This window comes from Ictalurus furcatus, chromosome 9, assembly GCF_023375685.1.
Source record: "Ictalurus furcatus strain D&B chromosome 9, Billie_1.0, whole genome shotgun sequence".
Taxonomy (NCBI): Eukaryota; Metazoa; Chordata; class Actinopteri; order Siluriformes; family Ictaluridae; genus Ictalurus; species Ictalurus furcatus.
Window position 1 is genome coordinate 17,975,582 of NC_071263.1, and position 23,941 is coordinate 17,999,522.

The window sequence follows — 23,941 nt, forward strand, 5'->3', positions numbered from 1 at the left end:
GTTATCTAATCAGCCAATCACGTGGCAGCAGCACAATGCAAAAAAATCATGCAGGTACTGGCCAAGAGCGATTTAATGTTCACATCAAACATCGGGGGGGGGGGGTATGTTCTCTGTGACTTTAACCTTGATATGGTTGTTGGTGCCAGATGGGCTGGTTTGAGTATTTCAGAAACTGTTGATCTCCTGGGAATTTTACACACAACAGTCTCTAGAGCAGGGGTGTCCAGTCTTCTCTGTAAAGGGCCGGTGTAGGTGCAGGTTTTCATTCCAACCAAGAAGGAGCCACACCTGATTCCACCTGTTTAATCAGTTGATCTTGGCTTTCAGTAGACTCATGCCCTTTCCGGATAAGATTGCACACCCCTGCTCTAGAGTTTACACATAATGGTGCAAAAAACTAAAAACACCCTGTGAGCAGAGAGTCTACTGGCTGAAACACCTTGTTGATAAGAGAGATTAGAGGAGAATGACTAGACTGGTCTGAGCTGATCGTCTATAGTAACTCAAATAAACACTCTTTGCAACTGTGATGAGCAGAAAAGCATCTCAGAATGCATAACAAATCAAACCTTGAGGTGGATGGGCTACAACAGCAGAAGACCACATCAGGTTCCACTACTGTCAGCCAAGAACAAGAATCTGAGGCTATCATGGGCACAGACAAAACAAACCTGGACAATTGAAGACTGGAAATAGACCAGGTGATATTGTTTTCTAATCTTTAACTCTCCAGTTTGGGTGAGCCTGTGCCCATGATAGGCTGAGAAGTGGTGAACAGAAGTGTTTAAGGTGCTGAGTGCAGCAGGTGGATTAGGGATACTTGGGTAGATTTAATTAAGAAAAATTAATGGAGGGGTGAACTCCAGATTAATGCCATGCCTTTGGAAAAGGATGTTCAACAAACACACATGGAAGTCATGGACAAATGTCCACATACTTTTGGCCATAGGGTGTATATCGCGTTCTTCACTATATCCTGGACAAACAAGATCTTACACTGCTGATGGAAAAGGACTTACTGATGGTGTTCACTACTGAACTGCAGTCAGTATTCACAAAAAATAAAATATCTATGGATCAGAGTGAAAAATATCACAAATTCAATCTGATACCAATCCAGTGTATTCGGGAAGTACCTGTCCTGATGATATTTATATCCAGCATAATAAAAAATAAAAAAAATAAGCAGTGAAACTTTATATCTGCCTCACAGGTCCAGGGTCCCCAGTTTGATGTCTGTGCTATGTTTTACAGGTTCCCATCTAAGGTGTATTCCCACCACAAGGCCAGTATTCCAGATGCAACATGACCCTGACCAGAATAAATCGATTACTGAAAATAGATGAATGAATGAATGAATGCATTTTATATCATGTTGAGATATTACAGAAATTTCATCCACATTCAGGAATACAAGTTTATCTGCTGTTCTAAGTGCATAAAGTGTTAAATTGTCAATTGTAAAGTGTTTATTTTACTCTAAAATTATTTGACAAGATTTTTACAACTGGGATGTATTAAAATTCTTATTGCAATCAATAAACATTTTGAGTTTTAATTATACACAAGGCTGACAGGATTATACTTCTTCACCCAGCCACCATGAATATCCACGCAATTATTACTACAGTGATCTCAGGTGTGACCATGACATCTAATGTTATTGTGTATTTACCTAATATTTAGATGTGAGGGCATGCTGAGGTGTGTCTTGATCACTGTTGATTGATGGATGACATCAGTTTTGTCAAAGAGGTGCTCTTTATATTTCTGCCCAAACTCTGCACTGTTATGGGTGTTTCATTGTTGCTATGTGCAATATTTGTTAACAATAAAAACACGAAATATGTCAGAAAGCTTGTCAGAAATGGAATGCAAGTTTTAATTACATAAGAATAAAAAGGAGCAATTCAGAAACACACTTTCACTTGTAACCCAGCTTATTCATTCATCAAACTTGGTACAGAGATATAAAAACAGAACAGGTAAAAAGAGCAGCATAGGCACTGCCACACCAGACAGATAACAGATACATTTACTTCCACTCAAATATGGCTCATTACTACGCTACATTTTATCCATAAACATTATCATTGTGTGTACATCCTTTCAAACTTAAAACCATCTAAATATGTATAGTATTATACATATAACTCAACACAAATGGAATTTCCATTGCATTTCTTGATTTTACTTCATACAATACAAAATATTCCTATTTCTGAGCAGGTGATCAGTCATTAGCAAGTTCAAACAATAATAGTAAGGCTGGAACAAACACCAAGTGTGCTGCTGTTTTCTTCATTGCTTCGAAGTCAAATGATGTGAATCCATACTAACCAGGCTCGGCTAATCCCTGAGACACCTTGGGCTATCGGCAGCTAAATGTCCGAAAACATTTCTGATAGCGCTCACAGGGTGGAACATCTCCAACTCTACCCAGTTGTGCCTCATACAGGAGGGTAACAGGAAAACAAGTACCCTCTTCCATGCATTAATCCAGGCAGCAGTCAACAGATTTCATAGAGATCAAGTAGCAACAAATTCTTCCATAGGCACAAGAGGTAGGTAGATAATGGGTTCATTCTCTAGGTACTAATGATTGAAAGAAACAAGGATGAAAACCAATGAAACCCTAACATGTTGAGCTCAATTTACATTTCAATAAATTAACTAAAACTATTAAATTAATGACTAAAGCTTTTGATGTTTCCCCATAGGTAGCTATGCATATCCCAAGACTGTGAGATGAAGAGAATGTTCTTGGCAGATGAGTGGCTTTGCTGTGATATTTAAATAAAAATAAAAAATAAAAAATAAAAAATAAAAATCAACAAACAAAATGCAGGAATTCAGAAAAGAAGAAAATGTCTGGCTATAATATGTGTTCCAAAACATATTCTCTTTTACGCAATCACAATGAAATCAAGTTAGGCATAAAAGGAAATGTTAACGTGACTTTTTTAAAAAAGACATAAAATGATGAGAGGCAAAGTAAAATAGAAAGAAGAACAGGTGTGTAGTCAAGTAAGAGTTTTGTCTTGCAAATGGTAGAATAGTGAATGTTGAAATGCAAAGCACTGATTATGGATGTGTTGCGACAAATATCTGCATTAACAGAGGACTAAAATAAAAAATAAAAAAAGAACACTTATTCCAGTCATTTTACTCCATCAGACTATAGATATGGGTTTTAAACCAATCCACATTAAAGTTTACAGCATTTCTGTGAATGGTTATGAGATGACTGGCCCCAGACACATGCAAATACTATGATACAGAATTAAAAACACACATCTGAAGGTTTTATATGCAAGTCACAAAAACAGAAAGAACTGTAGAATTTTGGAACCCAACATTGGTGTTGCACTTGATTTGTAAGACTACAGCATAAAATAAAAGTCTTCATATATGTGGGATGTTTGTGTTAGTTCACTTCCCTTCTCCTCGGTTAGATCTGCAGCACGAGGCCAGCAGCAGAGATGTTGTCTCCTCCCCCAGCGGTTTGATACACCTCAGTGCACACGAGCACAGGAGCCACACAGATCTCATATTCGTCCTCGGTCCAGCAGGAGACAGGCCGGGATTCCTGCAGGGGAATTCTCTGGCTGCCTTCCGTTCTGCTTACAGAGAATGACTCGTCCAAGATGAGGCGCGCCTTGCTGGGGTCGATGTCAGAGGAGCCACATACGTGCCGGTTGGCGGTCAGTGAGGCCTTGGCCGTGGCTGACATGGTGTTCTTCCACCGAGAGCCCTGCGTAACAATCATTGCCTGGAAGGCCAGCGTGTGAACATGTAGCCTAGTGAGGGGTCGACCACGGCCGGCCTGCCTTTGCCTGTGTCCGAGGTTGACGAGACGGTAAAGCTCACGCATCTGGTCCAACACGGTGGCCACACGGGGGTTGGGGTCAGACAGAACAGTTACAGTGCTACCACGCAAAAGGCTTAGTAGGTTGGGCAGCTCCTGCTCGTTCATGCCCAGGGAGTCAGCATGAGGCAGCACGAGCTCTAGCAAGTCATACATCAGAGCCTCATCAACAAAGCTGGCCATTTCAAAATGCACATTGGTCTGAGGTGAGGCTGAAGACAGCAGCTGAGCCAGGCGACTCAGTAGCGCCTCGCGCTCTCCTGGAAAAGAGTACATTATGTCGGACACTTGTCACCCTGCCACATAAATACTGAACAAAAACTCAAACACAATACATACTGAAAGTAACAACTGGTAATATTTTTCACCTGTAAAGCATGATCTGAAAATATGTAGGAACTTTAGTATTTATAAAATACTGAAAGACCAAACCAATGGCACAAAGAATAGCAAGTTACATTAACCTAGGGTTTATTCTCTCCATTTAATGCACATTCTTTATCCTAAGTACATCTCTAGACCCTCCAAATTAGTCCAACCCAAACATCATCAATATGACAAGAGTATGGGGGAGTATGTAAGTTCAGCTAATCCTGTGTTTGCTCCAGGGCATAATGGTAAAGCACAAAGACAACAGAAACATTTTTCCCATGGTAGCTAAAGGATGACAGAGGGGTATGCATACATTCACACCAAGCAGCACTGAATTATAAATAAGATATTAAATAAGTATTAAATAATATTCAAATCTACTACAGCATTACAAAAGCATGAATTGTGCATACATTTGGTTTCACTACGAAATATTAATGAAGAAATATTCAACAGTACAGGCTGTAACCCAGGAAAATAAATTAAAAAACATCATCTTAACTTGCAGCCTTCACGAGCATCAGAGTTATGCAATAATCTGTTTAAACATAAACTGGTGTAATTGTGGCATTCTGAAAAATTCATTAATTTCTAACAAACAAAACTAAAGATTAAAACACTTAATTACTAACACAATTTTGTTAGAAGGTATGGAGAAGAAAGAAACTGTCATGTTATATCCATGAATCACCCCACCCACCTTGGTTGAATGGAAAGTTGTCCATCATCTGAAGGCCTCCAACCACCAGCAGGTCAGGCTTAAAGCCCTGCAGCTTCTTCTCAAAGTCTTCCATCGAGTCTAAGTATGGGTTGTGGTCATCACTGTGGACAATGTATCTGTGGACAAGAACCAGGTTTCAGAGCCAATATCAATGAAAGACCCAATATCCTGAGCAAATTATCTGCTCTTTTATATAAATTTTTAACCCCATTAGTGGGCCATGACCAGTGAGTCTTCCAGAATTAAAAAATAAACCTCCTTAAATAGACACAAACAATATTATGTTAAATAATTCCTATTAAACAATTCCTCATTTTTACTTCACTTTGGATAAAAGCATCTCCTAAATGAATAAATGTAAATGTAAATGACTGCAGTGGCATGGCAGATTTTTTATGCCAATAGTGGTTCATAAACTAATCATGGGTGAACATTATATGCTATTCAAAGTTCAGAGTTATTTAAGGTTCAGAGTGAGACAGTGATTACCAAGACCTAATTTAACATTCAACCATTTCATTCAAATTAGCTTTTCTTCTCCCTTTCCTTCTGTAGACTCAAAGCATACCTGAAGTCATGCTGTAAAACATCTATAGCCATCGGCCTATAAGGGGGTATAAGGTGAATAGTGACACTGTTTTATGCGATGGTTGTCCAAGTGTAAAAGGTGCATATTCAACACTCCAAAATACATTGTACATGAACAAACTGCATTGAATACTGAACGGAGATTGCAATGTTAATACATTTTTGTTCAGTTGTACATAAACATTCAAGAAAGAACAAACATTTCCTAACTAAATAGATTTAAATATATAAAGATCCAAACCTACAGGACAGTCTGGTAGTTCTTTTAAACACTTTAATTACACTTTGATTTAGGCCATGCATACACTGCAGGTCTATCCTCATCATAATCATATATTGTTTTTCTTATAATATAAGTTGTTTCAAGTAGTGCATTTATAAAGCGTTACTTTCAAGATCTGTCCTACTGCACAGACAAAGAAAGTAAACTCTGTAATTAAAGGACACAAAACACCATTATTTTAATTCAAAACGATATCTTTCTAGCCCCAAATATCCAAATTTTCCAAACTGGATATTCACTAATAGTGAATTTACTCTTCTTTGTACTGTATTTTGTGTGTAATGTGTATTTGTGTGTGATATTATGTGTCAATATTTATGAATAACAAAGTATTACAACTAGAATTAGAGCCACTCCAAAATGAGACCCTCTGCAGCATTCAGGCAAAGTAGTTTACGTAACCTGATTTGCAAACAGCTTGATTATTCAAAAATAATCACACTGCTGGAAAGCAAGCCTAGCAAGCTATTCTGAATTTCTAACCTCTTGTGTTCCACAGAGATATCAGCCTGACACAGACTTACTCTTCAGCCACAAAGAAATTGGCAAGTAATAGAGCACTCTCAACCTCCATAAAACAAAAAACAAAACAAAACAAACAAAAAAAGATATGAGGTAACACAAATTCCCTTAGTCATTCATAACAATGGGTAAGACCAAGTACTATAGCTGTGATGTACGGCAAAGGGTTGTTGAGCTTCACAAAATGGAAAGTGGCTATAAGAATATTTATGCCATTTCCACCATCAGGACAATAATTAAGAAGCTCCAGTAAACTGGAAATGTTATGAATCAACCTGTAAGAGGACGTATGGATTACGTATGGAATAATGGTCTCAGATCCCTTGCCATGTATTCTCCAACCTCATCAGGCATTATAGGAGAATGCTCAGAGTTGATATCATGGCAAAGGGAGGTAACACAAAGTATTGACTAAAAGAGTGCCAATAATTGTTGCACAACTATATTTAACAAAGATTTTTCTTTTTGATAAACCTGTGTTTTGTTTGCAATTGTTTGATATCCCTAAGTATTTTTGTGATTTTTTTTTTTTTTTACAAAAGATCAAAAGGTTAAACAATAAATACAATTTTTCACAGCCTTCTATGCTCATATTTACCAAGGGTGCCAATATTAGTGGCGGGCACTGTAAGTGTGCTAACCTATTTGCTCTTCGGGAGGTGTACGGCCCCCATGTTGCCCCAGAGGGATACTCCAGAATCAGATGAATATCTGGTTCTTCCACTGTGTTACCTGCCACTAAAAGGAGAAGGCATAATTATCACAAAACAAACAAACACCAGGATGGCAAAATCAGCTGTTTTTTGTTGGACTAGTCATTCCAAAAGAGCACATACACATAACTGATGGAACACGGCCATTTAAATTTCATTCACCACACACTGACAAGTTAACCAACAGCAGAAAATTAAACCAAAGAAATTATGTAATCCTATTTCCATAATACGGAGATAAATAAGAAGGCAGTCGTGGAGTCAATATCTGACCTGTGATATGTTCTGAGAGGTAGTCATTAAAGTCTGGGCTGAAGCTTCCCCCAAGTAGCACGTCACAGCCCTCGCTAGCCATCCTGCCTGCCATCACCGGTGCATTACCCCCAATTGACCAGCGGTTTCCTGGCAACTCTCGAGAGGCCTCCACCAGCTGACTGAAGAGTGTGTCGTTCACTACCAACCTCCTACAGGACAAGCATGAGTGAAAAGAAAAGAAGAAATTAAGTAATGATAAGAAGAAGAAGAAGAAGAAGGAGAAGAATAAAACACTTGTAGTCCTCTGTGATATGAATCACATATGCCTGTATTCTTCAAATTAACTCTATAACTCTTCTATGAACTACATTATTGGACAATTTTACTGTTCAACAACCTATAAACTTAAAGGTCAGCTGACTGGAAAGACATGTTAAATTCTGTATGGTTCCAGAAGTAAAAGGAATATACCAGCATTTTTCAGCCTAATCTCTACCAGTTATACCTGTACCCATATATGCATCAAGAAAAAAACAGAAAACCTGTTACAACTCTTTGTAATAGAAGTATAAACGCCTTTGGTGGGACAGTCAATAAACCTTTGGCCAAGACATATTTTTTCATGAATTCTTAAGTCAAAGGGCCTTTATAAACTAATCCTTAGATCTGTATAATTGTGTCGGTATATTTTCAGAGGAAATCAATTGTGGCTGTGTATTAGAACATAAAATGTAGGTCTCACCATACAAAGATACTACAAAAACCTTAGAGAAAGTATAAGTAACAAGAATTGCTTTTTGCTATACGGCACCAGTGTCTGAAAGTCACTTCAACATCAATAAGAAGCTCTTTGATGGGTGTCTCATGTTTGTGTCTCTCGGTCATGTTTGTGTCTCTCGGTCATGCTAAGGTCGTTATTGTTTAATGTACATTCATTTGTCTTCAGTAAGAGCTTTACTCTGGTCAGGCTTGTCGTGGATCCACACACTCAGTCCTAACTAGGGGGGAAATTTAGCATAGACATGTTTTTGGAAGGTGGGAGGAAACCCGAGAACCTGGAAGAAACTTACAAATACACAAGAGAACACTACACATACCATAATCCAAACTCAGAACTGAACTGTGAGCCATGAGCTGTGAGGTGTTAATATACTTGAACACCACCACAAGATCATTTATTCAACAGAAATACCAATAGATACAACAATAGAGACACCCTTCGCCTCAGAAGTTAGTATTGTCCCCTTTAGCAGAAATAACATTTTGTAGGCATTTTGCATAATTGTTCACCAGTCTCCGACATCGGCTTGCTGGAATTACTGCATGAAATATTCTTTCAGTTGCAAGATGTTTGAGGGTTTTCTTGCATATACTGCCCATTTCCTTGGTGGATTTGCTAGTGTGCTTAGGATCATTATCCTGTTGAAAGGTCCACTTTCAGTTCAACTTCAGCCTTCAGACAGATGGCCCTGCATTATCTTCAAGCACTCTTTGATATGATGCAGAATTCATAGTTGAATCAATGAATGCAGGCTGTCCAGTCCCTGATGCAGTGAAGCAACCCCAAACCATAACATTTCCACCACCATTCTTCAAAGTTGGTATGAGGTGCTTCCCCTGAAAAGTTGTCTTTGGTCAGCACCAAACATGTCTGCTGTTACTGTGACCAAACAACTATATCTTTGATTCATCTGTCCAGAGCACATTATTCCAAAAGGCCTGGTCTTTGCCTATATGCTCACTGGCAAACTGTAGTCTTGCTCCAACCTTCTTCTTAGACAGCAAAAGCTTTTTCCTGGCACGCCTCCCATGCAGGTAAAATTTGTGCAATCTCTTTCTGATTGTAGAAGCATGCACTTTGACACCAACAGTTGCAAGACTTAATAGCAGATCTAGTAAGTTCCTGAAGACTTCTTTTTGTATCAGACGGTCTGCTCTTGGGCTGAATTTGCTGGGACGGCCAGTCCTGGACAAATTGTCAGTTGTTTGAAATCTACGCCACTTGTAGATGATTTTCTTTACAGTTGAATTATGTATTTAAAATAATTTGGAGATCTTTTTAAATCCCTTGCCAGACTCATAGACATCCACAACCTTTTATCTGAAGGCCTTACAGAACTCTTTAAATCTTGGCATAATGACACCACACACCTCAATAGCAAAGGGAACACCAGACACTAGATATGAGAGGGGTTATAAATAATTCCGGTTCCACCTGCACTCCCTAAGCAGGTTCTAATCACTGACACTCAATCTTGAACACCTGATTCTAATTTTATGGATTTGAAAGTGTGATACATGTAGGGGTGTACTTACTTTTTCCATGTGACCATGTAACCTTTTTTTAGTTAATATAAATTGTGAAAATGACTACAAAATGTCAACTGTGTCTCATTTGATATTGTATCACCTTTATTAATAGGCATTACTCCAAACAGGATCAAATGTTTTGTCCAAATATATATTTAAAAAAAAAAGATAATTTCCATGGGGTGTGCTTATTTTTTTCCACATGACTGTAAATATATTGGTCCTCAAGTATTGCAAAGCATTTTTACTATATTGCACATCCCATAAGGGTTATTCAAATAATACTTCACATTTAAAATTGTGGGAATTGTTACAAATATGGCGACCTATGATTACCAGTGTTTCCCAATAAATTAGCGACACATTTTGCAAAATAGAGAAACAGTAAGAAATATATATATATATATATATATATATATATATATATATTTTTTTTTTTCATTCCATGGGGTGTACTTATTTTTTCACATGACTGTGTGTGTGTACATATAAATATACATGTGTGTGCATTACATTCAAAGCTTACAGGAAAATACACATTAGAAACAATATAACAGCCAATCAACTTCAATTATGGATAAGATGGGTTATTCAGGTATATCAAGAACAATTTCATAGATAAACATCTCGTCGATTAGAGGGCTAATCAAGCTAACATGTGACAAGTCTCTGTGATGCTCCTTACAATGACAGGCATTTGCACACTCTTGAAATTTGAGTACTGTGGTACAAGTAAATGTATACATCAACCAGCTGCAGAAGACAACCAGAAAGCCAGTTCACACATACAAACATATAGCAAACTTACTCAGAAGCTGCTCCTGGAGCAAAAAAGTAGGCAAAACTCTCAGCGAGCTGTTCCACATTCTCAATGTAGTCATGGTGCAGAGGCTGATTAGTTGGCTGCAGACCAATCTTGTTCAGCAATGTCACACCATCCACAATAATGTCCACACAGCCCCCAAACCCTGATGATTAAAGAAGTGTGAGATGACACATAGATACCAGGCATTAATGACATTAACTGGTTTTTACACCTACATTGCATGTGCTGCATGAAACATTTACATGAAGTACACTAGTAACTGTGGTTCATGCAAACTATGGCAGGAGATAGTGATTATCTTTCACCATTATAGCCTTTCAAAACCGATCTAATCTCACAGCTGCCTAATCTTTTAACCTGACCATCCAGCATTCACATGGCCACAATGAGGCAACGTCTTTTGTTGTTGTAAAGCACATGTTCCCAATCCTGACCATGGAGTACCCCATGTACTGCACATTTTCTGCTCGAACACACTCGGTGAAACACAGCAAGTGTTTTTAATAAGCTGATTATTTGAATAGGGTGTGTTAGAGCAGGGAAAACACTGTGCATGTGCAAGATAGGGTACACAGGAATAGGGTTGGGAAACTTTGTTGTAGTTAATTGTAACAATTTTGCAGTATCTAATGTGGCTTTAGACTGGCAATGTACTTAAAATGAGTTGTTTTTTTATACAAAGAATAAGGCAACACTCCACTAACCATAATATTCAGATCAATGTAAGTTTTAGAAAAATAAACCAGAGTGATGAAAATTTTTATCAGTCAGTAATCTTTAAAGCCCTCACTGTGTGTAAAGTGCAAAACTGATGATGACATTAGCTTATAAAGCACTGAGATTGCCCACTAATAAAGACTGGGTCAGACATTTTAATTAGGTCTAAGCCTCTGAATAATTACACTACAGCAACCTATTTTTTTTTTTTAAACTATAATTAAACCTACAGTACTTACATATAGAAAATGCCATATGTTAAGTGATCTGAAAGTAAAGTGCTGAATGGGTGAGACTGCTGAGAGTGTGTAAAATAATCTCTGGTTAAACACAGTAAGAGATGAAGACCATGTGTGTTGCTAATATCAGCACAGCAATGTACACTTGTGCATAATTAAACACTTTAATTAATTAGTGTTAGTTATGTGAATACTATGCGAATAATAAAATAAAATAAAATAAAATAAAGGGAAAAAAGTTTTCACGCTTACATGTGAACTAAAAGCATAAAAACAGCACAGGAGCAACAGTAGTAAACTGTTGCAGAGACTGTAGTTACCTATGGCCACTCTGGGTCTGGCGATGTTATTCATCCCCACTTTACGCTCAGCGCGTAGTAAAGAGGACAGCACAGCTCCCAGTCTCTCATCCAGCACCGACTGAGGAGAGCGGTACCAGTAGGCAAGCAGAAGCACTGTAAAAGATAAAACAGTGCCATATTTCACGCTAGAGCGCAGTTCAACGGCCATTGCACAGCGTTACTGTTAACGAAGCTGGCCAGCTGAGCTGAGAGACGACAGCAAAGCACAGTGAGTGGGCGGAGTCGAGAGAGTCGCAACGAGGGAGCAAAATGTGCTGCGTCATATCCAGGTCTGTATTGTTTAAAATAGGTCGTCAGAATAAAAGTCTCTCTCTCTCTCTCTCTCTCTCTCTCTCTCTCTCTCTCTCTCTCTCTCTCTCTCTCTCTGTGTGTGTGTGTGTGTGTGTGTGTGTGTGTGTGTGTGTGGTGTATCGATCAGCCGTAACATTAAAACCACTGACAGGTGAGGTGAATGACTTTGATTATCTTGAGGGGTGGGGTATATTAGGCAGCAAGTGAACAGTCAGTTGTCAAAATTGATGTGTTGGAAACAGGAAAAATGGGCTAGTGTAAGGATCTGAGGGCCAAATTATGATGGCTAGATGACTGGATCAGAGGATCTCCAAAACAGCAGGTGTTGTGGGTTGTTTCTGGTATGCAGTGGTTAGTACGTACTAAAAGTGTTCCAAGGAAGGACAACTGGTGAACCGGTGACAGGGTCACGGGCGCACAAGGCACACTTACGCAGGTGGGGAGTGAAGAGTGGCCCGTCTGGTCCGATCCCACAGAAGAGCTACTGCAGCATGAATTGCAGAAAAAGTTACTGCTGACTATGATAAGCACACAGTGCAGACCAGTCAGAGTGCCCATGGTGACCCCAGTCCACAACCGAAAGCGTCTACAAAGAGAATCAGAACTGGTCCATGGAACAGTGGAAGAAGGTGGCCTGGTCTGATAAATTATGTTTTCTTTTACATCATGTGGACGGACGGGGGGGTGTGTGTGTGTGTGTGTTGCTTACTTGGAGAAGAGATGACACTAGGATGGTGCGGAAGAAGGTAAGCCAACGGAGGTAGTGTGATGCTCTGGGCAAAGTTCTGCTGGGAAATCTTGGTTCCTGGCATTCATGTGGATGTTACTTTGACATTTACCACCTTCCAAACATTGTTGCAGACCAAGTACACCCCTTCATGGCAACGGTATTCCATAATGGTAGTGGCCTCTTTCAGCAGGATAATGCGTCCTGCCACACTGCAAAAATTGTTCAGGAATGGTTTGAGGAATATGACAGAGTTTATGGTGTTTACTGGCCTCCAAACTCCCCAGATCTCAATATGATCAAGCATCTGTGGGGTGTGCTGGACAAACAAGTTCGATCCAGGGCGGACCCTTCTCGCAACTTACAGGACTTAAAGGATCTTCTGCTAATGTCTTGGTGCCAGATACCACAGCACACGTTCAGAGATCTTATGAAGTCCATGCCTTGACGGGTCAGAGCTGTTTTGTCAGCACATGGGGACCTACATATTTATGTGTATGTGTGTGAGCACACAGACTGTACAGTCAGACTGTACAAGTCATCCCTTTTCTGCAGGAAGGGGTTCTCTAAAACCTAAATGCTGCCTACTGTTATGTCAGTCATTTACTCCCTCATATGTATAGTTTTCCAGTTTCGTTTTTATTCAAGTATACAGTACTCATTTATTTTATGCCTTTTTACATTACTGAGCCAGTATGAAAACATTTTATATTTTCAAACATTACTTTTCCAACAAAAAAATGAAATGTTACAGATGTTTGAGATGCTGGTGTGCTCGGGATCATTGTCCTGTTGCATGACCCAGATGGACAGATAGGCTCACATTTGTCTCAAGAATATTCTGGTATAAAGTGGAGTCTTGTCTTAATGACTACAAGTTTCCCAGGTCCTGTGGCTGCAAAACAAGACCAAATTATCAAGACTACAAACGCCTCATACCAATTGTCAAGCAAGGTGATGCGCTGTTTTTGGTTTTCACCAGACATGGCACTGTGTGTGATGACCAAACATCTCCTGCTTGGTTTCATCAGTCCAAAGTATATTGTTTCAGAACTTTTGTGGTTTGCTGCCATATTCTTTTTGTAGTGAAAGGACTTTTTCGTAGCCACCCTTCCATGAAAGCCATACTTGTTCAGTCTTTTTTCTGGTTGTACTGTCATGAATATAAACATTTAATGTGTATAGAGATGTCACTTTAGAATTGGGATTTTGAATTTGGTTGGAGATGGACTTATAACCCTTCCCAGATTGATGAGCAGCATCAATTGCTTCTCTGAGGTCATGTCTGATGTCCTTTCTTTTAGGCATGATGCAAACACACACCTGAGTGCTACAGAACACCAAACTGCCAAAGGTTCTGCTTTTATAAAGGGAGTCACATCTCGAAGATGAACTAATCTTGTGCATTTCATTAGTAATATCTGGCTGCTAATTACTCTCTTAATGATTGTAGAAGTATGAAGGGTGTACTCATTTTTTCCCACCTGGTTTATGAATGTTGGTTTATTTTTTATTTAAATCTGTTGTGTTATTTTTTTTGTTGTCACCTGAGCTTATTTGTTTGTTTTTAGAAGTTGGTGAGGACCATACAATTGTTATTTGGCCCTGATAAACAAAAACACAGAATTGAAGGAGGGTGTACTTTATTTTTCTCATGACTGAATATACATGATTGAACATTCCCCTCCAAAAGTATTAGAACAGCCAAGCCAGTTCTTTTGTTTTTCTGCTCTCCACACTTTGGCCTTTCCTTCACTTTGGTAGTGGTTAATCTTGGTTCCAGAACTTTTATGGCTCCATCCATCCATCTTCTATACAGCTTATCCTTCTTTCAGGGTCACGGAGAAACCTGGAGCCTATCCCAAGGACCATCGGGCACAATGCGGGGTACACCCTGGACAGGGTGCCAATCTTTTATGGCTCGTCGTTGTGAATTCCAATCTGTCTTTCTGATTTCTGATTCTTACTGCGGATGAGTGGTACTGTTGTGTGTGAAAATCCCAGGAGGTCTGCAGTTTATGAAATACTCAAACCAATCAATCTGGTACCAACATCCATGCCATGGTCAAAGTCACAGAGATCACACTTTTTCTTCATTCTGATGTTTGAGGTTAACAGTAACTGAATCTCTTGACCTATACCTGCATGATTTTCCCCCATTCCTCTGCAGCCACATGATTGGCTGATTAGATAACTACACAAATGGGCAGGTGTACAGGTGTTCCTAAGAAAGTGGATGGAGAGTGTATACAATAATATCCACTTTGTACTTGGTACTTAGTGTTTACTAAACACATTCTCTAAGGAACCACAAATCATACAGGACATTAATCTTTCTTTCTCATCTTTCTTATTCTGCTCCTCTACGTTTAACCTGCTTCTGTCTCTACCCTACTCACTCCTCTCCCTTTTTTCCCCTCTAACCTTCTCAGTTACACAGCATTTTACAATAGAGGCCTCCATACTTCCATACTTTGATTCACAGATGTGTGATTTCTGAATTTATCCACTAGAGGACGCTGAAAGACTCTCACCCATGAGCACCAAGCGATTTTACATCATAAACATTTTTCAACCTAATAAATACAGCTATATTAGTAATATCACTCAGATCAGTTTAATGGAATAATAAAACAAGACAGTAAGTAAGCTTCGGTTATTGAGAATCGTCTGCCATAAAACTGTGTATGAAATGAACATAGTAAAGTGTGATACGGCATGATATGGCATGCAGACAATTAAGGTTTACAAGATCCATCTATTTTCCATGCCGCTTATCCTTCAGGGTCACGGGGAAACTGGAACCTATCCCAGGGAGCATGGGGCACAAGGCGGGGTACACCCTGAACACGGTGCCAATCACACACCCATTCATACACTACGGACACTTTGGACATGCCAATCAGCCTACCATGCATGTCTTTGGACTGGGGGAGGAAACCCCCGCAAACTCCGCACACACAGGGCACCGGGAATCGAACCCCCAAACCTGGAGGTGTAAGGTGCTCCTGCTCATCACTAAGTCAGTTTACAAGATATGATTATATATAACTACTGTACTATCAGAATTTTATGACTAAAACAGCCGCAAAGAATGCATGCATTAGCTATGTATCACACTTTATTACCAAATGTTAATTTCATACACAGTTTTATGGCACACGATTCTCAATAACCGAAGCTTACTGTCAGGTCTTATTGTTCCATTAAACTCAATTTACTGGCAGTCACTTATTTAAAAAAAAAAAAAGAAAAAGTGAGACAGAAAAGTTATGGCTGAATCGTAAATTGTTTCCTGTTGGTTATAGAGTGCACTTCCAACGGTGCAACAGTCATTATAGTCTACATTATGCACTTTATATAAGCAGTAAGGACACATTTGGGATTCAGCCAGTGTATGCATATATATATATATATATATATATATATATATATATATATATATATATATATATATATATAAAACCGGGCAGAGCCGTGTGACCCCGCCCACACCACCCGCGGTCCCGCCCACACCACCCGCGGTCCCGCCCACTAGTCTCTTCCGCAGCGAAGCGGCAGGAGCTCCTCGAGGGTGTGTAGTCTATTCAAGTGTTTAACTCCGCCTCTCAAAATCAGAGCGCAAAAAAGGAGAAACAGTCCCTTCACCTCAGTTCCTCCCTGCTGCAAACGGACACGATGAACCAGAGCAGCTTAACCGATAGCGTCACCATAATATAGCTCAAAAACCCCGGTGACTGAAAGCTCTGTGCGCTGAGCACAGCAGGTTACATCGCGGTGATCTCTCTCGGGCTTGGCGCGGTTTTTTAACTTCGCGACGGGTTCCTTTCCTCTACCATTTCACCTTAACAGAATCCTGAACACGAGCCGGACTTTTAATCACACCGTAATAAATACAGACCTGTGTTAAATTGGCTTCTTGGCGGTAAAAAGGCTTCTCTGATCTCAGGTAAGATCAAACTTAGTGTTTGCAGGCATTTGAAGTACAGTGTGTTGGATGGTTGAAATGCTGGTGTGTGTGTGTACACACACACACACAAGGGGAGGGGGTTGCCCAGGGTACTCTAGACCAGTGGGTTCAGGGGTCAGTGAAGCACAGCCAGGTGGTTTTTGCTACAGGAAGTCATAATTCACCATTTATGAAAGCTATTATATTTAATATTGAGTTCTTCTAGTTATTAGCTAGTTTGACTGGTCCCTTGCATCGAATGAGTTTCATTTATACCTCAATAACTCCGAAACAAGTAGGTCTTGTTACATAATATCGACCTGGACCTAATGTGTTCAGGAACAAAATGCTCTAGGGCACTAATACATAAACAGAATATTAGTGCATACTTTTAAATAATGAGCCTAATGTTTGAATAGTTGGATTGTGTTTATAAAATAAATCTGTACTGAAGGAGTTTTTGTGAAATTTATTTAACAGTTAAAAGAAGTCCCTGGCTCTGAAAGCCTACAGTGAACTGGGAGAACTTCTGCATCTTTGAACACTTTCTAGAAAAGTGTGATCAACTGAGAGCTTAGTGTCTAATGTGCAGTTGAAAGGTAACACACTGAAAGCAATTGAGTAACAAATTGGCTTAAGCATAACGACATGCTTTGAAATGCTCAGTTGTATTTATCTGATTCTTCACACCAGGTTTGATTGTGTCTGCTTGGTCAGGGTCCAGGTTCCTTAAAGCACTGTAAAGTTAAGGTCATCTTTGTGCTGTGATGCTTTTGGGAACCTCAGCTCAGAAGCTGAAGAACAATCTTACACCTCTAGAAACCCAGAGTGAATGTTTGGATGCAGTGTGTGTGTGTGTGTGTGTGTGTGTGTGTGTTTAGGAGTGATTAGGGGAATGGCCCTTTGTTGGTAAGGAGCTCTAGTCTGGGAGAAGGGAGTACGTGCAGCTCTTTTTCACTCAGGCATCTGCTGTCTATGGTTATTAGATACTTGTTTAATGAGGCATGCTGGGAAGATATTTCAAATCACAACGGCGCTCAGTGCAAACAATGATCTGGTGTACGTACAGTTTCATGTTCAATGTTTTGCTGCAGTTTTTTCTCCAAAGTGTTGCATGTTCCCTATCCGGTTATCATCACTCATACAGAAAAAAAATGTAAGTAAGGGATTATATGCTTGAGTCACTGATCTAGTATGTGATAGACCGCCTGAATCGTGTGTAGTGTTTTGCTACAGGGAATTCGAGAGGGGTGTAAAGAAATGTGTCGGTAACAACTGTCAGAGATTAAAGATTTAATCAAATTTGTTCTCTATTAATCACTGGCATTATCACTCATGCCATCAACCACTTTTTTTTGTTTTGTTTTAGTTTGAAAAATAGCCCCAAAAAACACCATCTATATTAAACTTGTATAAGAAGACTTGTCCAGTGATAAACATCACAAGCATGGAGAGAATCAAACACACAGTTGCATTTTAAGGTAAAATGACAGGTGACCTTGGTTTTATACACCTCCCCTATCCCTGTCTCATGTGAGAGCCCTTCACATTTCTACCTTCCCTAAGGCAATAAATCATTCCACAGTCTCAGCATACATAGCAGAATGTGAAGAAGGACACTGGACATGAATTATCACTTAGTTAGGTAAATGTGAACAGGCGCTTTAATATTTATGATTTGCTGTTGTGCAGGTTGGTGGGGGAGGGCAGAGGCACAAACACATAGAATTAGTTTTTGGTGTATAAAATACTCCAGGGCTAGAGACATTCAGTCAGAAACGGGAGAGTTTTCACAGACTAGATTTTTCTTTTTTATTTACCCTCTCTGGTCTGATTAGTGATCTGACAACATGGCATATTTAACAAAAAGGTTGACAGTAATGATAAAATGTCCAAAGGCGAATGGACTATGGAATGTATTTATTCTCCTCAAGTCAAATCCAACAAAACATAACCACTTCAAATTGTCTTATTTGTACCCATAAAAAACCATTAATGATTAAGCGTAAAAAACTCGTCGCTATTAAAAAAAAGGCGTAGTCGCCGTTGTTATGTTAGCTGGACCTTTGTAAGCAAGGAATTTTACACAGCTAGACCTTTACAAATGTTACAAATACTGCTGATACACACCAGTACATTGAGTTCATTTGGTTTTCATTTTCCCCTGATATATGCAAACGAGATGTTCAAAATAGCAATTACTGGGTATCAAGTAGCAAGAAGGGTAGATTAAAAATTCGGTCAGTGTCTGATGTGCTGCTAATATGGATCACTATGTGCTTTTTAAAAATAGCAAGAGGGTGATGGTAAAGGAGGACGACATGACACGGCACCCTTGATAAATATGAGCAAAGAAGGCTGTGAAAAATTGTCTTTGTTGTTGAACCTTTTGATCTTTTGTTCAAAAAAATTCACAAAAATACTCTGCTCTCATGGCTATCAAACAATTGCAAACAAAACACAAGTTTATCAAAAAGAAAAAGCTTTGTTAAATATAGGTGTGCACCCTTTTCGTCAATACTTTGTGCTACCTCCCTTTGCCAAGATAACAACTGTGAGTCTTCTCCTATAATGAGGAGGCTGTGGATCAGGTGGTAGAGCGGGTTGTCCACTAATCGTAGGGTTGGCGGTTCGATTCCCGGCCCACATGACTCCACATACCGAAGTGTCCTTGGGCAAGACACTGAACCCCAAGTTGCTCTTGATGGCAAGTTAGCGCCTTGCTCTGCTACCATTGGTGTGTGTGTGTGTGTGAATGGATGACTGAGACACAGTGGAAAGCGCTTTGGAACCGCTAAGGTTAAAAAAGCACTATACAAGTGCAGATCATTTACCATTTATAATGCCTGATGAGGTTGGAGAATACATGGCAAGGGATCTGAGACCATTCCTCCATACAGAATCTCTCCAAATTCTTAAAATTTCGATCCTTCATATTTAACAAGGGTGCCAATATTAGTGGAGGGCACTGTATGTTTATCCCATTTTAGGAATCATGATGTCATTTATAGCGCTGTAAAATTTAAATAGCTTTGATTTTTGTCCCTGAGCTTGCACAGTAATGAGTCTGGGGTTATAGGGTTGAAATGCCTCTCCATCTCTCTCTCTCTCTCTCTCTCTCTCTCTCTCTCTCTCTCTCTCGCACACACGCGCACACACACACACACACACACACACACACACACACACACACAGAAGGAGAAGCAGTCAGAGCTAACAGATCTTTACATATAGTTGACAGATGGAGCTTCTCAGTGCCATGCTGGCTCTGTTCAGTAAAGGAGGAGCCATGAGGGTTAGGATAAGCAACATGTCTTTTGTGGCATGGTCTTTTATACCTGGCTTCAAACTATTAAATAATGTTTTTAATTAACATACCTGAAGTGACTCACATGGCTAAATTCCTGATCTATATAAACATATGAATACACCAGAGATCATCGTTTGAGTCACAGCTGTCTTGTTTCTATAGAGCCCCCCCTCCTCTGTGTCTCTCTGCATACCAGTCAGCTGGGTGTCTCTTCAGCTACATGGTGAAATGAAGTGTTCAGAATTCTTCTGAGCGTGTGATCTCTAGTGGAATAAATGCACAACCAACTTTCCAAGACCACTGAGAAACAGTACTTTATATCTATGTGCTATGTTTCTTCCAGAAGTCTTAAATTGAGTGTTGAGGTTAAGAGGATTTGCATCTAAATTTCAAGTTTTGCCCTAAATGATGATGATGTTTTTTTTTTGTTTTGTTTTTTAAAGCATATCCCAACACATGAGTAATATGCAGGTGGTTTAGTTTAGAGAGTGAAAGGCAAGCAGATGTCCATGACTTCAGAATGTCAAGAGGAGGTCATAGGGAAGGGGCCATCTGTTGTCGTGCTTTGTTTAAAAAAAACAACAAAAAGACACACAACCTCAACTTATCACTATCTACTGCATGTGTAGTGTGTGTAGTATTACTACAGGCAATCATTTCAAAATTTCAAAATAAAGCTATAATCCAAAACACCAAAAGCAGTGCGGCACTCAACATATTCTTGTAGAAAACGTTCATGAATTCATTGGTAAGATATAAAGCTGGTTAATTCATCCTATAAGAAATAGGGCTACTTTGTACAGAGGGAAGAATTTGTCATTATGGTTTGTGTATGTAGTCGGTGTAGCTCAAAGCAAACACAGAAGTGCCTTAGTTTCCACCTCAGCGCATGGGAATCGGACAAATCCATCGTGAAAGTGATGAGTGAGCAGAATATCTTTTTACTGAGTCGCTCTAGTGTTTAAAAGTTGTATAAAACGACATAAAAATAGCTTTTTAAGGCACCGTCACGTTGTCTATCCTTAGACCATTCAGTTTAAAATGTAACAGGCATAGTTTTGAATTCGTGTTACATAGTTGCATATTAGAAACCTTTACGAGTGGAATTCAACGACTGGCCATAAGACATCAATTATAAGTAACTTCTCAGTATAGGAAAATGTGTCAAAATTCTTGTCAATATTAATCATAAACTGACAACATGGAGATTAAGTTGAAAAATGCTGGAGTTCTCCTATAAATGAGACATGTCTTCATTTACTTTATCAATTCATTTGTAGCAGCAAGACCCTGTGTGTGTGTGTGGCGGTGAATGACAGTCTGAAAGACAGACAAATGCATTGTGTGGGAGGAAGGTCAAGTATTTTGAGCTTTATCTAAAAAAAAAAAAAAAAAAGGTGTTTCTCAAGTTCCCTTGAGGCATTAAAGCGAAAGGTCAGTTTTTTGAAGGCATAAACACATTAATATGTAAAGTTGTGGCATATTCCAAGCCTCTCTGAATTTGCCTCTCTCTCTCTCTTTATCTATCTATCTATCTCTGTGTGTGTTGGATGATATATTGCTGGCGGTTCAGCTCATAGAAATTGTATTTGTTGTCATACTGAAGAAAGTGCATAAGGCTGTTGCTGGTTTTCTCGGCAGTGGCATTTCAAAGAGCCCCTGGATGAAACCCTGTTATGGACATATGCTCGTGGCAGATTTCCCAAGCAGAATGAATGTTATGACGGAAAAGGATCAGCATATTAGAGAAGATACCTGAACAAAACCAGGGCTGAGCTATTTCAAATATAATCTTCTGACACCTGCTCTGTAGGTGCAATTTATTAAATACCTATGCACATTATTTTTGCAATTATTAAATAATTAAGACATTGCGTTGCAAAAATAGGTGACATGAAAAATATCCAAACTGGCAAGACTGAACTGCAGGGGGTGCGGACTCAAACATTTCAATTACAAAATGCTGCACCACTGTAATTGTCTCTCGCAGGCATGCTCACAGGTGCAGATGAATCAAAAGCAGCAGGTTGGTGAATGGGACAGCTGTAATTCACACACTGCGTGAGAGAGCACTTTAAAACACAGACACAGCTTTGAAGTGGATACAGGTGATCTCTTTGTGTCTTCTGAAAAGCTGTTGCTGCCACCCCTGTGGGCTATTTAAACAACATTAATTTATATTTATATAATATTTTCCTTTAAAACGGTCCTTTCCAAATAGCAGCATCACTGCAAACATCCACAACAGTTTCCAAACAACTCATTACACATGTGGCTAAAAGGATGCATAGAAATCATGAGCATGGAGGCCACTAACAACTAACGAATTGTATGAATATCTTGTTAAAAGGTTTTGTGTATCGTATCCATAGTTTAGTTTCTCTTTCTGTTGGTCTGTCCAAATATCCACAACATATTGCATTTCTGCAGTGCTACAGTGCTGCGTTATCGGTTTAGCAGCTCACATCTATAAAAAAACAACAACAAAAAACTGCTGCATGACAACCTATAAACAGAACCCATTTGGTTTGACTTCTTTGGTTGGATTGATTTAGGGTCGAATTATGTTCTCCCTACAGCTGAACCACTGTAGAGTTTGCATGAACGTGGACCCAGACAACCTTGTTCAGACGCACTCAGACCACGGTGTGTTGGTCCAAACCTGAACTGCACAGAGGGGAAAACACACCAAGGTTCTGTTTAATTGGGCTTAATACTGCATATGCGAAAGAATCCTAAAAGATGCTCGTTAACTTGTGATTTATTAAAGTATATTTTGCTAATTTAAAGGCTTTAGTGTTTCTGCTTTCCCAGAAATTATCAGAAGATATTATGAGATTACTCTGATGCCAAACTGTCCAACAAGAACCACTGAAAACTTAATGTCTGATGTCTGGCCAGTTAGTTAAATTAGGTTGTTGTGACAGAAATACATGTGTGTGTGTGTGTGTGTGTATATATGTATGTGTATATATATATATATATATATATATATATATATATATATATATATATATATATATATATATATATATATATATATATATATAATGTATATTAGTATCTCACAAAAGTGAGTACACCCCTCACATTTTTGTGAATATTTGATTATATCTTTTCATGTGACAACACTGAAGAAATGACACTTTGCTACAATGTAAAGTAGTGAGTGTACAGCTTGTATAACAGTGTAAATTTGCTGTCCCCTCAAAATAACTCAACACACAGCCATTAATGTCTAAACCTCTGGCAACAAAAGTGAGTACACTCCTAAGTGAAAATGTCCAAATTGGGCCCAATTAGCCGTTTTCCCTCGCTGGTGTCATGTGACTTGTTAGTGTTACAAGGTCTCAGGTGTGAATGGGGAGCAGGTGTGTTAAATTTGGTGTCATCGCTCTCACACTCCCTCATACTGGTCACTGGAAGTTCAACATGACACCTCATGGCAAAGAACTCTCTGAGGATCTGAAAAAAAGAATTGTTGCTCTACATAAAGATGGCCTAGGCTATAAGAAGATTGCCAAGACCCTGACACTGAGCTGCAGCACGGTGGCCAAGACCATACAGCGGTTTAACAGGACAGGTTCTACTCAGAAAGGCCTCACCATGGTCGACCAAAGAAGTTGAGTGCACTTGCTCAGCATCAGATCCAGAGGTTGTCTTTGGGAAATAGACGTATGAGTGCTGCCAGCATTGCTGCAGAGGTTGAAGGGGTGGGGGTCAGCCTGTCAGTGCTCAGACCATACGCCGCACAGTGCATCAAATTGGTCTGCACGGCTGTCGTCCCAGTAGGAAGCCTCCTCTGAAAATGATGTACAAGAAAGCCCACAAACAGTTTGCTGAAGACAAGCAGACTAAGGACATGGATTACTGGAACCATGTCCT

The 23,941-nt window shown here is 39.3% G+C and overlaps 2 protein-coding genes across 3 annotated transcripts in view; one reads left to right on the plus strand and one right to left on the minus strand.

The window, feature by feature from the left end:
- Positions 1-1,861: 1,861 nt before the first annotated feature.
- adpgk2 (ADP-dependent glucokinase 2) lies at positions 1,862-12,403 on the minus strand. Its single transcript, XM_053633450.1, has 6 exons — positions 11,738-12,403; positions 10,444-10,603; positions 7,344-7,534; positions 6,999-7,095; positions 4,944-5,080; positions 1,862-4,131 (listed from the first exon to the last, which is right to left on the minus strand). Exons 1-6 carry the CDS (start codon positions 11,925-11,927, stop codon positions 3,455-3,457), a joined length of 1,452 nt encoding a protein of 483 aa, XP_053489425.1. The 5' UTR covers positions 11,928-12,403; the 3' UTR covers positions 1,862-3,454.
- A 3,962-nt stretch (positions 12,404-16,365) lies between these two features.
- Positions 16,366-23,941, plus strand: part of ctbp2a (C-terminal binding protein 2a) — a 36,699-nt gene continuing 29,123 nt past the window's right edge. Inside the window, exon 1 of one of the 2 annotated variants that reach the window (XM_053632973.1) lies at positions 16,366-16,746. The gene's annotated coding sequence lies outside the window, so the exon portion shown is untranslated. The remainder of the gene's footprint in view (positions 16,747-23,941) is intronic. The other variant, XM_053632974.1, reaches the window with a different exon arrangement.